Source organism: Vitis riparia, chromosome 6 (genome assembly GCF_004353265.1).
Source record: "Vitis riparia cultivar Riparia Gloire de Montpellier isolate 1030 chromosome 6, EGFV_Vit.rip_1.0, whole genome shotgun sequence".
Taxonomy (NCBI): domain Eukaryota; kingdom Viridiplantae; phylum Streptophyta; class Magnoliopsida; order Vitales; family Vitaceae; genus Vitis; species Vitis riparia.
In genome coordinates, this window is record NC_048436.1 from 12,797,997 (window position 1) to 12,809,629 (window position 11,633).

Here is an 11,633-nt window from a genome sequence, read left to right on the forward strand (position 1 = left end):
CGACGGTGATGGTAACGATGGCGGTAACGACGACGGTGACGATGACAATAATGGTGATTACGGTGTTGGTCATGGTAACGGTAACAGTATCAATAACGATGACGGTGATGATGACAATGACTGTAACGGTCATTATATTGGTAATAGTCATAGTAATGATGATAGTAGTGGTAACGATAACTGTATCAGTGATGGTAATGGTGACGGTGACAATAACTATTATGCTAACAATTACGGTGACGGTGATGGTAATGGTCACGGTAACAATATCGAAAATGGTAACAGTAATGGTAACGGTAACGATAACGATAATAGTGTGGGTAATGAGAACGGTGACGGTAACGGTAACGGTGACAGTAACGATGATGGTAACAATAATAGTAATGGTGATGATAACGTGTGATTACGGTAATGGCAATGGTGACGGTAACGGTAACAGGGATGGTAACAATAATGGTGATAATAACATGTGATTACTCTAACAGTAACGGTGATGGTAATGGTAACGGTAACGGTAACGATAATGGTGATTGTGATGATAACTGTAACGGTAATAGTGACTATTACTAAGACAATAATAGTGACAGTAACGGTGACGGTAATGGTAACGGTAACGGTAACGGTCACGGTGATGAAAATGGTGATGGTGACGGTGATGGTATTAGCGACGATGACAGTGACGCTAAAGGTGATAGTAATGGTGATTACGGTGATGGTCATGGTAATGGTAACGGTATCAATAACGGTGACGGTGACGGTGACTGTAACGATGACGATGACGATCATGTAATGGTCATTGTATTGGTAACAGTCATAGTAATGATGAGAGTGGCGGTAACAATAACGGTATTAGTGACGGTAATGGTAACAGTGACAGTAATGGTAACAATGACAGTAACGGTAATAGGGATGGTGACAGTGACGGTAACGATCACGATCACAGTAACGATCATAGTGACGGTGACAATAATGGTGATGGTATTGGTCATAGTGACAGTAACCGTAACGGTGATGGTAATGGTAATAGTCATAGTAATAGTGACGGTCACGATGATTGAAATAGTGATGGTAACGGTGTTGGTGACAGTAACTATGATGGTTACAGTAATGGTCACGGTCAAGGTAATGATGACAGTAATGGTGACGATAATGGTAGCGGTGATGGTAACAATTACGGTAACGATCACGATAACGGTCACAATAACGATGACGGTAATGGTGATAGTAATGGTTATGATAACAGTAACTATAACGGTGACGGTAAAAATAATGGTAACATTAAAGGTAATGGTAAAAGTGATGATAACAGTAACAGTGACAGTAACGATGACAATAATAGTAATGGTAATGGAAATGGTAACGGTGATGGTAACGGTTACGGTGATGGTAACGGTTACAGTAACAGGTATGGTAATAGTTATGGTGACAGTGATGGTAACGGTCACGGTAACGGTGATGATAATAGTCTCGAAAATGGTAACAATAGTGGCAAAAGTAACGATAACGATAATGGTGTTGGTAATGATCACGGTGATGGTAACAGTAATAGTGACGTTGACAGTAATAGTTAAGGTAATGGTGATAGTAACGGTAACGGTGATGATAATGGTAACATTGACGGTAACAGTAATGGTGACTGTGATGGTGACAGTAACGGTAATGATGATGGTGATAGTAACGGTAACGGTAATAGTGACGGTCACAGTGGCAGTAACAATAACGGTGACAGTAACGGTAACGGTGATAGTAAAGGTAACAATACCGATGACAGTAACGGTAACGGTATCTGTAACGGTGATGGCAACGATGATGGTAATTGTAGTGGTGATGGCAACGGTAACGGTAACGGTCACAGTCACGGTGACTGAAACAGTGATGGTAACGATGTTGGTGACAGTGAGGGTGGTGATAATTGTGACGGTGGCAGTTACGATAACGGTGATGGTCAAGGTAACGATCACGATAACGGTAACGGTAACAGTTAGAATAACGGTAACAGTGACGATAACAATAATAGAAATAATAATGGTAATGGTAACAGTGATGGTTACAAAGACGGTAATGGTAATGGTGACTGTAGCAGTGACGGTAACAATCATGATAACGGTATCATGGATGACAACGATAATGGTAACAGTAACGATAACGATAAGTATAACGGTGATGGTAACGGTAACAGTGATGGTAAGGGTAATGGTGATGTGGACAGTAATAGTGACGGTAACGGTGGCAGTAACGGTATTGGTGACTATGATGGTGACAGTGACGGTGATGGTAACGGTAATGGTGACGGAGACGGTGATGATAACGGTGACGGTAATGGTGACGGTAACGGTGATGGTAACAGTAACGGTAACGAAACGGTGATAGTAACGATAATGGTAACGGTGATGATAATGGTAATGGTAATGGTGACAGTCACGATGATTGAAACGGTGATGGTAACGGTGACGGTGACGATAAGGGTGGTGATAATTGTGACGGTGATGGTTACGATAATGGTAATGGTCAAGGTAATGATGACGGTAACGAACACGATAACTGTAATGGTAACAGTTAGAATAACGGTAATAGTGATGATAACAATAATTGAAACAATAACGGTAATGTTAACAGTGATGGTTAGAAAGACGATAATGGTAATGGTGATTGTAACAGTGATGGTAATGGTAATGGTAACAGTGACGGTAACATTCATGATAACAGTATCTCGAACGGTAACGGTAATGGTAACAGTAACGATAACGATAACAGTGACAGTATTGATAACGGTGATGGTGATGGTAAGGGTAACGAAATGGGAACGGTGATGTTGACAGTAATAGTAATGGTAACGGTGATAGTAACAGTAATGGTGACGGTAACGATATTGGTGACTTCGATGCTGATAGTGATGGTGATGGTAACGGTGACGGTAATAGTAATGGTAACGGTGATGGTAACGGTAACGGTAATGGTGACGATAACGGTAACGATGATGGTAACGGTGACGGTAACTTTAACAGTATTGGTAATGGCAACAGAAACAGTAATGATAACGGTACTATTGATGACAACGATCACGATTACGGTAACGGGAACGATAACAGTGACGGTAATGGTGATGTTGACGATAATGGTGATAGTAACGGTAACAATGACGATAATGATAAGGGTGACAATAATTATCATGATGATGGTAATGGTGACGGTGAAGGTAACGGTAACGGTAACGATCACGATCACGGTAAAGGTAACGGTGACTATGACGGTAACGATGATGGTAATGTTGACGATAACAGTGACTGTGATGGTAAGGGTGATGGTGACAATAACGGATACGATAACAATCATGGTAACGGTGACGGTAGCAATAACGGTAATGGTAACGATAACGGTGATGAAAACGGTCACGATAACGATGACGATAATGGCTAGAGTGACGGTTACGGTAATGGTGATGGTAATGGTGATGGTAATGGTCACAATCATGATAACGGTCATAGTAACAGTGATGATGACGGTTACTGTAACGGTGACGGTAAAATTAATTATAACGGTAAAGGTAACAGTAAAAGTGACAGTAACAGTTACGGTAACGAAGACGATAATAGTAACGGTAATGGAAACGATAATAATGATGGTAACGATAACGGTAAAGGTGACGGTGATGGTAACGGTGACGATAACGATTACGGTTGTTGTTATGGTAATTGTAACGATAATGGTGATTGTGATAGTAATGGTACCAGTAACGGTGATAGTCAGGTGACGGTGATTGTAACAGTTATGGTGAGGGTAACGGTGACAATAATGGTAACTGTCTTGGTAATGGTCACTTTAATGGTTATGAATACGGTAACGATAATTGTAACGGTGATGGTGACAATAATGGTAATTGTAACAGTGATGGTGATAGTAATGGTAATTGTAACAGTGACGGTGATAGTAATGGTTATGGTAACAGTTACGGTGACGTTGACTGTAAAGATCATGGTAAAGGTGACAATAACAATATCGAAGACTATAACAGTAGTGGTAACGGAATGATAATGATAACAGTGTTGGTAATGATAACGGTGTCGGTGACGTTGACAGTAATAGTTAAGGTAACGGTGATAGTAACGGTAACAGTGAAAGTAACGGTCATAGTAATGGTAACTGTCACGGTAACGATAATGGTGACTGTGATGGTGATGATAACGGTAACGGTGATGGTGACGGTAATGGTAACGGTAATGGTCATAGTGACGGTAACAGTACGTTAAAGGTAACGATAACAGTAATGGTGATGGTAATTGTAACGGTGACGGCAACGGTAACAGTGACGGTGATGACAACGGTAACGGTAATAGTGACGGTTACTACGATCGTAACGGTGATAGTAATGGTAACAGTAACAGTAACGATCACGGTGATGATAATAGTAACGGTGATTGTGATATTGATGATGACGGTAACGATGACGGTGACGATAACAGTAACAATGACAGTAAAGGTAATAGTGATAGTAATGGCGATTATAGTGATGGTAATGGTAACAGTAACAATAATAGTGACCGTGACGATGACTATAAAGATAACGATAATAGTGACGATAACGGTGATGGTCACGGTAATGGTGACGATAACAGTCAATGTAACGGTAACAGTCATAGTAATGATGAGTGTAAAGGTAACAGTGATGGTGACGATGATGGTAACGGTCACTGTATCGGTAACAGCCATAGTAATGATGAGAGTAACGGTTACGATAATGGCATCAGTGATGGTAACGGTGATAGTGATGGTAATATGACAATAACGGTCACAGTCACAGTAATGGTCACATTGATGGTGACAATAACAGTGACGATATTGGTTATGGTGATAGTAACGATAACAATGATGGTAACAGTAATGATTACGATAACGGTGATGGTAATAGTAACAGTAATGGTAACGGTAATAGTCACGGTAATGGTGACGGTCACGATGATTGAAACAGTGATGGTAACGATGATGGTGACGGTGAACGATAACTGTGACAGTGATGGTAACAATGACGGTGACGGTTACGGTAACGGTCACAGTCAAGATAACAATGATGGTAACAGTAATGGTAACAGTTAGAGTAACAGTAACAGTGACGGTAACAATAACAAAAACAATAATGGTAACGGTAACAATGATGGTTATAGAGATGGTAATGGTAACGGTGATTGTAATGGTGACGGTAACAGTAATTATAATCGAAACGGTAACGGTGACGGTAACAGTGACGGTAACTGTAACGGTAACGGTAACGGAAAAGGTGACGATGACGATAACGGTTACAGTGATGGTGACGGTAATGGTTATGGTTGCGATTATGATAACGGTTACGGTGGCGGTCACGATAATGGTGACTATGACAATAATGGTAATAGTAACAGTGATAGTCAGGTGACGGTGACGGTAATGGTAATGGTTACAGTAACGGTGACGATAATGGTAACTGTCACGGTAACGATCACTTTAACGGTTATGGTTACGGTAACAATAATGGTAATGGTGACAGTGACAATAATGGTAATTGTAACGGTGACGATGACAGTAAAGGTTGTGGTAATAGTTACGGTGACAGTGACTGTAATAGTATCGAAGATGGTACCAGTAGTGGTAACGGTAACGGTAATGATAATGGTGTTCGTAATGATAACGGTAACAGTGACGATAACGGTAACGGTGACGTTGATAGTAATAGTTAAGGTAACAATGACGTTGATAGTAATAGTTAAGGTAACGATGACGTTGACAGTAATAGTTAAGGTAATGGTGATAGCAATTGTAACGGTGACGGTAACGGTGATAGTAACGGTAATGGTGCTAATGGTAATGGTGGTTGTGATGGTGACTATGAATGTGGGAGTAACAGTAATGGTGATGGCGACGGTAACAGTAACGGTAACGATGACGGTCACAGTGATGGTAACGGTTAAGGTAACAATAACGGTGATGGTAATAGTGATAGTAATGGTTATCATAACGGTAACAATTACAGTAATAGTGATAGTAACAATTACGGTAACGGTTACGATAACGGTAATAGTTACAGTAACAGTAACAGTAACGGTTACGATAATGGTAATAGTTACAGTAATAGTAATGGTGCCGATAACGCTGATGGTAATAGTATCTTTAATGGTGACGGTAATAGAAACAATAACGATCATGGTAACGGTAACACTAATGGTGACGATAACGGGGATAGTGAGAATAACGGTGATAGTAATGATTACGATAACAGTAACAATTACGACAACGGTAATGGTAATGGTGGCTGTAACGGTAAAGGTAACTATAATGGTAATAGTGAATGTGACAGTTATGGTGACGATTATGGTCACGGTCATGGTAACATTTACGGTAATGGTCACAATAACGGTTACGATATCGGTAACAATAACAGTGACGGTAACAGTGATTGTAATGGTGACAATAACGATAACGGCAACGGTAATGGTGAAATAACGGTGACGATAACAGTAATAGTGAAAGTAATGATTACGATAACGGTAATGGTAACGGTAACGGTAAGAGTGACAGTAACAGTGACGATAAGAGCAATGGTAACGGCGAAGGCAACGATGATGATAATGGTAACTGTCATGGTAACAGTCACTTTAACGATTATGGTTATGGTAACGATAATCGTAATGTTGACGATGATAGTAATGTTAATTGTAACGGTGACAGTAACGGTAACGGTGATGGTAATAGTGAAGGTAATGGTTATGGTAATGGTAACAGTTATGGTGACAGTAACGATAATGGTAACGGTGATGGAAAGAGTAACGGTAATGGTAACAGTGACGGTCAATGTAGAGGTAAAGGTAAAGGTAACGATAACGGTAACTGTAACTGTCATGGTAACGATGACGATATTAGTATTAGTAACGATAACAATTATGGTGACAGTAACAGTCACAATAATGGTAACGATTACATTAACGGTTATGGTGAAGGTAACGATAACGATAATGATAACGATAACGATGAAGGTAACAGTGACGATAATGGTAACGGTAACGATAATAGTGACGGTAAGGGTGATGGTAACGGTAATAGTAACAGTGATGGTAACAGTGACGATTACGGTACTGGTGATGGTCACGATCACGGTCATGGTAATGGTCACAGTAATGATGACGACAAAGCTAACGATAATTTTTATGGTAACGATGATGATAATAGTAATGGTAATAGTAACGGTAACGGCAACAGTATCAGTAACCGTAATGGTAACGGTCATTGTAACCATGACAGTAATAGTAACAGTAATGGTCAAGGTAAAATTGACTGTAATAGTAACAAAACAGTGACTATAACGATGATAGTAAAGGTGACAAAAACAGTGACAGTAATGGTGATAGTATCGGTGATGAAAATGGTGATAGGAATGGTGACAGTGACGGTGATAGTAACGGTAACAATGACGGTAACGGTGATGGTAACGATTACGGTGACGGTAACGGTAACAGTGACGGTGATGGTGATAGTAACGATTATGGTGACGGTAACAGTAACGGTAACAGTGACGGTGACGGTGATGGTGACTATAACAGTGACGATAACTGTCACGGTAACGATCAAGGTAAAGGTGACGATAACAATAACGGTAATGGTAATGGTAACGGTGACGATAACAGTGACAGTAACGGTGATGGTAATGGTGACAGAAACGGTGACGGTAACAGTTACAGTGACGGTGACAGTAATGATAATGATAACGGTCAGGGTAATTATCATGGTAACAGGATCGGTAATGGTAACGGTAACGGTGATGGTAATAGTAACGGTAACGGTAACGATCAAGGTAAAATTGATGGTAATAGTAATTGTAACGGTAAATGTAACAGTGACACTAACGATGGAAGTAACAGCCACTGTCACAATCATGGTAACACTAACTGTAACGATGATGATGACGGTAACAGTAACGATGACAATGACGGTGACAGTGGCGGTAACATTAAGGTTTACGGTGATGGTAATGGTGACGGTGACGGTAACGGTTATGACAACGATTATGGTAACGGTCATGGTGATGATAATGGTAAAAGTAACAGTAATTATAAGAGTGACGGTGACAGTAACAATAACAGTAACAATCACTGTAACTGTGACGGCAATAGTAATGGTAATGGTAACAGTAACGATGACGGTAACGGTGATGAAAATGATTACGAAAACGATGATGGTAAAGGTGACAATGACGATAATGGTGACGGTGATTGTAAAAGTGATGGTGACGGTAATAGTAACGGTGACAATGACGATAACGATTATGGTGACTGTAACAGTGACGATGACACTAATGATTATGGTAACAGTCACGATGACGATGGCAATAACGGTCACAATCACGCTGACACTAATGGTCACAAGACTAGTGATGGTAACAGTTACGATTACTATGACAGTAACAGTAATGGAAACGAAAATGGTAATGGTATCGATGACAGTAACAATAATGGAAACAATAACGATAACAATAATGGTGATGGTAAAAGTAACGGTACCAATTGATTCATGCCTAATTGGTGTCTCAGCTGATTCGTGTCCAGTTGGTGCTCCTTGATTGAGGGAGTAATCAACAAAATTTATAACCTATTACACCATATACTAGGGTAGCAAAGACAAAGCTACTATAGCATAGTGGCTCTAGGATCGTTCATTGGGATGGGTTTTCACTTTGCAAATGATATTAATTCAAAGCTGAATTGGTGCCTTTTCATTTCAAGGTTAGCTTTAAAAGAAAACATAAAGATGTTTGAATGAAAAAGGTTTGGTTTTAAACTAACCAAAAATAGTAACTGATTTTACTTACAAAGAAAAGTGTTTCTTGGAGTTTAGATCACTAGGCTCAGGTTCTTCATACAAAAAGGGAGTTCTGGTCACTTGTTTCTTTTCCTCGCATTAGAGAATTAACATATAGTTCCTTCTCCAACCGGTGTTGTACAGATGCTTCCCATTAAAGGGTTCAAACACTAAATCCCTCTCACTGATGCATCTTGCAATGGCTCATACCTCTCACCTAGCACTTGCCATTCAAGGTGATCTTTAACCTTGGATTACCCGTCACAAGCTCGCAAGAGATAGCTAATGGATGTCTCCTTGGAGTCCAAAAGCTTACCAAGTGTTGGCAATTCTAGAAAATCCTACCTTCAACTCACCTCCTAGAGGCTCGCAAGAGGTAAACTAGTGAATCTCCATGGATAGAGATCACTTGCCTTACCAAGTGTTGGCCCAGGTGATTTAAAGGCGTTTTAAGTTAACTAAAAAGATAAAAACCATTAACGGGTCACTCTTTCTCTTCATTAAAAACTAAAACAACAAAACTTTCAATTTATGCATGAGGAAACTTATCCGGCTTTCTTCACTCCAAGAGACAAAGAGCCTAGCCTCTCATCCTCTAAGGAAAAATCCTCAGAGTTTGATTGGCTAGAAAGAAAACTAACGAGAAAACAAGAATATATAGGAGAAACAGAGCAAGTGCTCTGTTTTTCAATTTCACATATATTATATGATGGATTATCCTCCTTTTACAATGGATGCAAGGGAATATATATAGAGAAGTTTTTCCAACCTTCCTAACTAAGAAATCTTATGGTTGGTGGATTACAAGGAGAAGAATGGAAATTTATACAAAAATATCTGAAGAAAATATCTAAAAGAGTCGGTGCACAACTATCGGGAAGCTTCAGGACCGTTTCGCAGGTGAAAATGAGGTCTGCGAGATTTCCCAGATGTACAAAAAGGGTTGCGAAATTACTTCGCAGCAAAAGGTTGATTCTGCAGCACTACGAAGTTGGCTTTCATCTTGCGGTGTTTGGCTTCCATCGCGTCATGAAACTTTAGGAGGAATTCCTCAGCACTGTGGAAAAAGGCTGCGAAACCATTCCGTAACAAAAGGCTGATTTCGCAACACTTTGCTGAATCCTTCCTTCAGCTTGGAGCAGTTGTCTTCCAAAGGCTGTAACTTCCTCATTTCAGCTCCAAATCGTACACGGTTTGAAATACTGGATTCTTGACTTCCTGAGCTTTGAAATGGTATATAGCATGTAGAAACTGGACTTCGGGAAGTGCTCCAAAAGTGCAAAATAAGACTGCAGCTGCTGTCCTCTGTTTTCTCCTCTTTGCTTCTCTCCTTGCATTCCGGATTTGCTTATGGCAAAGGACTTCAAAGCTTTGGTTCTTCATGTTTCTGAGCTCTTCATTGCTTTTCCATGGATTCCAAATAACTCTCCTCAATCTCATATTGCTTTGGTGATCAAAAAGCTATCAAAACACCAAAACTTAACACAATTTGATTAGAATCGATTGCAAGGGTCCTTAACATGTTAATTGGGTTAAAAGGCAATAACTACTACTCAAAAGTGTTTAAAAGAGTTAATTACAAGCTACAAAATAGCACTTTTTGAGTAGTAATCACTCCCCCCAACCGACATATTGCTAGTCCCTTAGCAATGAAGGAGAGAAAAATAAAATAAAAGTACCATAATTTACAACATCATGCTGATCACTTCAAAAAATGTTTAAGTGGCATGACTGATCAAACTCTCACATGGAACATTAAAGAAATAAAACTCAAACTTCAATAGGAGCTATCAAATAATTTGCCTAGTCACAATTCATAAAGAGTAGGCATTATGCAAATTTAAGCTTCAAAATCATTTCCACTTCCAAAGGACCAAACCTTATTCTTCCACAAAAATCTATGTGTTATTTATTAGTTTCCGAATATAGTATGTCAAACTAATCTCTCCCCTCAACTTAGTTCTTCAAAGCTTAGCAAACTAATCAACCTCCAATAGGCTAAGAACGCACCTCTTTTCTTTCACAATTTTTTTTTGTAGGAGTACAAGGCTTAAAGGTATTCTTTTTTAAATTGTCCATGTAACGGGGGTCCATCGATGACTCCCAACCAATCAAGGTTTAGGGCATCAAGCTTTAAGGATTTTTCAACCACTAACTCCTCGGATTTCACCCCGGACTTTTGAGAATGAATTTTTAATACCCAAGCACCTACAGTATGTTAAACTCCACCTATTCACCCATGTAACGAGCATTGAGGTCGGTGACTCCCAACCAATTAAGGCTTAGGGCACCAGGCTTCAAAGATTTTCACCATATACCCCTCAGACCTTGCTCGGGTTTCAAGACAAGTAAACATTTTTTCTTTCTTTCTTTTTTTTTTTTTTTTTAAAGGCTCATTGGCCTTTCATAAGGTGTCCCAACACTATTAAATGAGGTCAAAGGTACCAAGTCTAAAATTTTCCTAAGTCAAGAGGGAAATAGTTTTTCATCTTATACTCGGAACCTAGTGTGCACAGTGTGTGGATAGCTTAAAGTGGAAGAACTAAGATTGAATTCAATAGATGTTTCAACAATTCATCAACTTTAGTAAGCATAATACAAACTCTAAGTCAAGTAAAAAGACAAAAATTCAATTTCTCCCTTTTCATTTTGAAAATTTTTCCTTAATAACCATGGAGAGTAGAATAAAAACTTAAAAAATTTTAAAATTAAGCAAAAAGCAACTAAATTACCAAAATAACTTAGCATTATTAACAATACTTACTTCCTCAACTCTCCCCCCAACCAAGCTGAACATTGTCCTCAATGTGACA

At 39.3% G+C, this 11,633-nt stretch overlaps 3 protein-coding genes across 3 annotated transcripts; all 3 read right to left on the reverse strand.

The window, feature by feature from the left end:
• Positions 1-5,399: 5,399 nt before the first annotated feature.
• LOC117916995 lies at positions 5,400-6,353 on the reverse strand. Its single transcript, XM_034833233.1, has one exon. It carries the CDS (start codon positions 6,351-6,353, stop codon positions 5,400-5,402), a length of 954 nt encoding a protein of 317 aa, XP_034689124.1.
• A 32-nt stretch (positions 6,354-6,385) lies between these two features.
• On the reverse strand, positions 6,386-7,252 carry LOC117916997. The gene has a single exon (XM_034833235.1). The coding sequence runs from the start codon at positions 7,250-7,252 to the stop codon at positions 6,386-6,388; it is 867 nt and encodes a 288-aa protein (XP_034689126.1).
• A 32-nt stretch (positions 7,253-7,284) lies between these two features.
• LOC117916998 lies at positions 7,285-9,843 on the reverse strand. The gene is made up of 2 exons (XM_034833236.1): positions 9,776-9,843; positions 7,285-8,536 (listed from the first exon to the last, which is right to left on the reverse strand). Exons 1-2 carry the CDS (start codon positions 9,841-9,843, stop codon positions 7,285-7,287), a joined length of 1,320 nt encoding a protein of 439 aa, XP_034689127.1.
• Between the last annotated feature and the right edge of the window lie 1,790 nt (positions 9,844-11,633).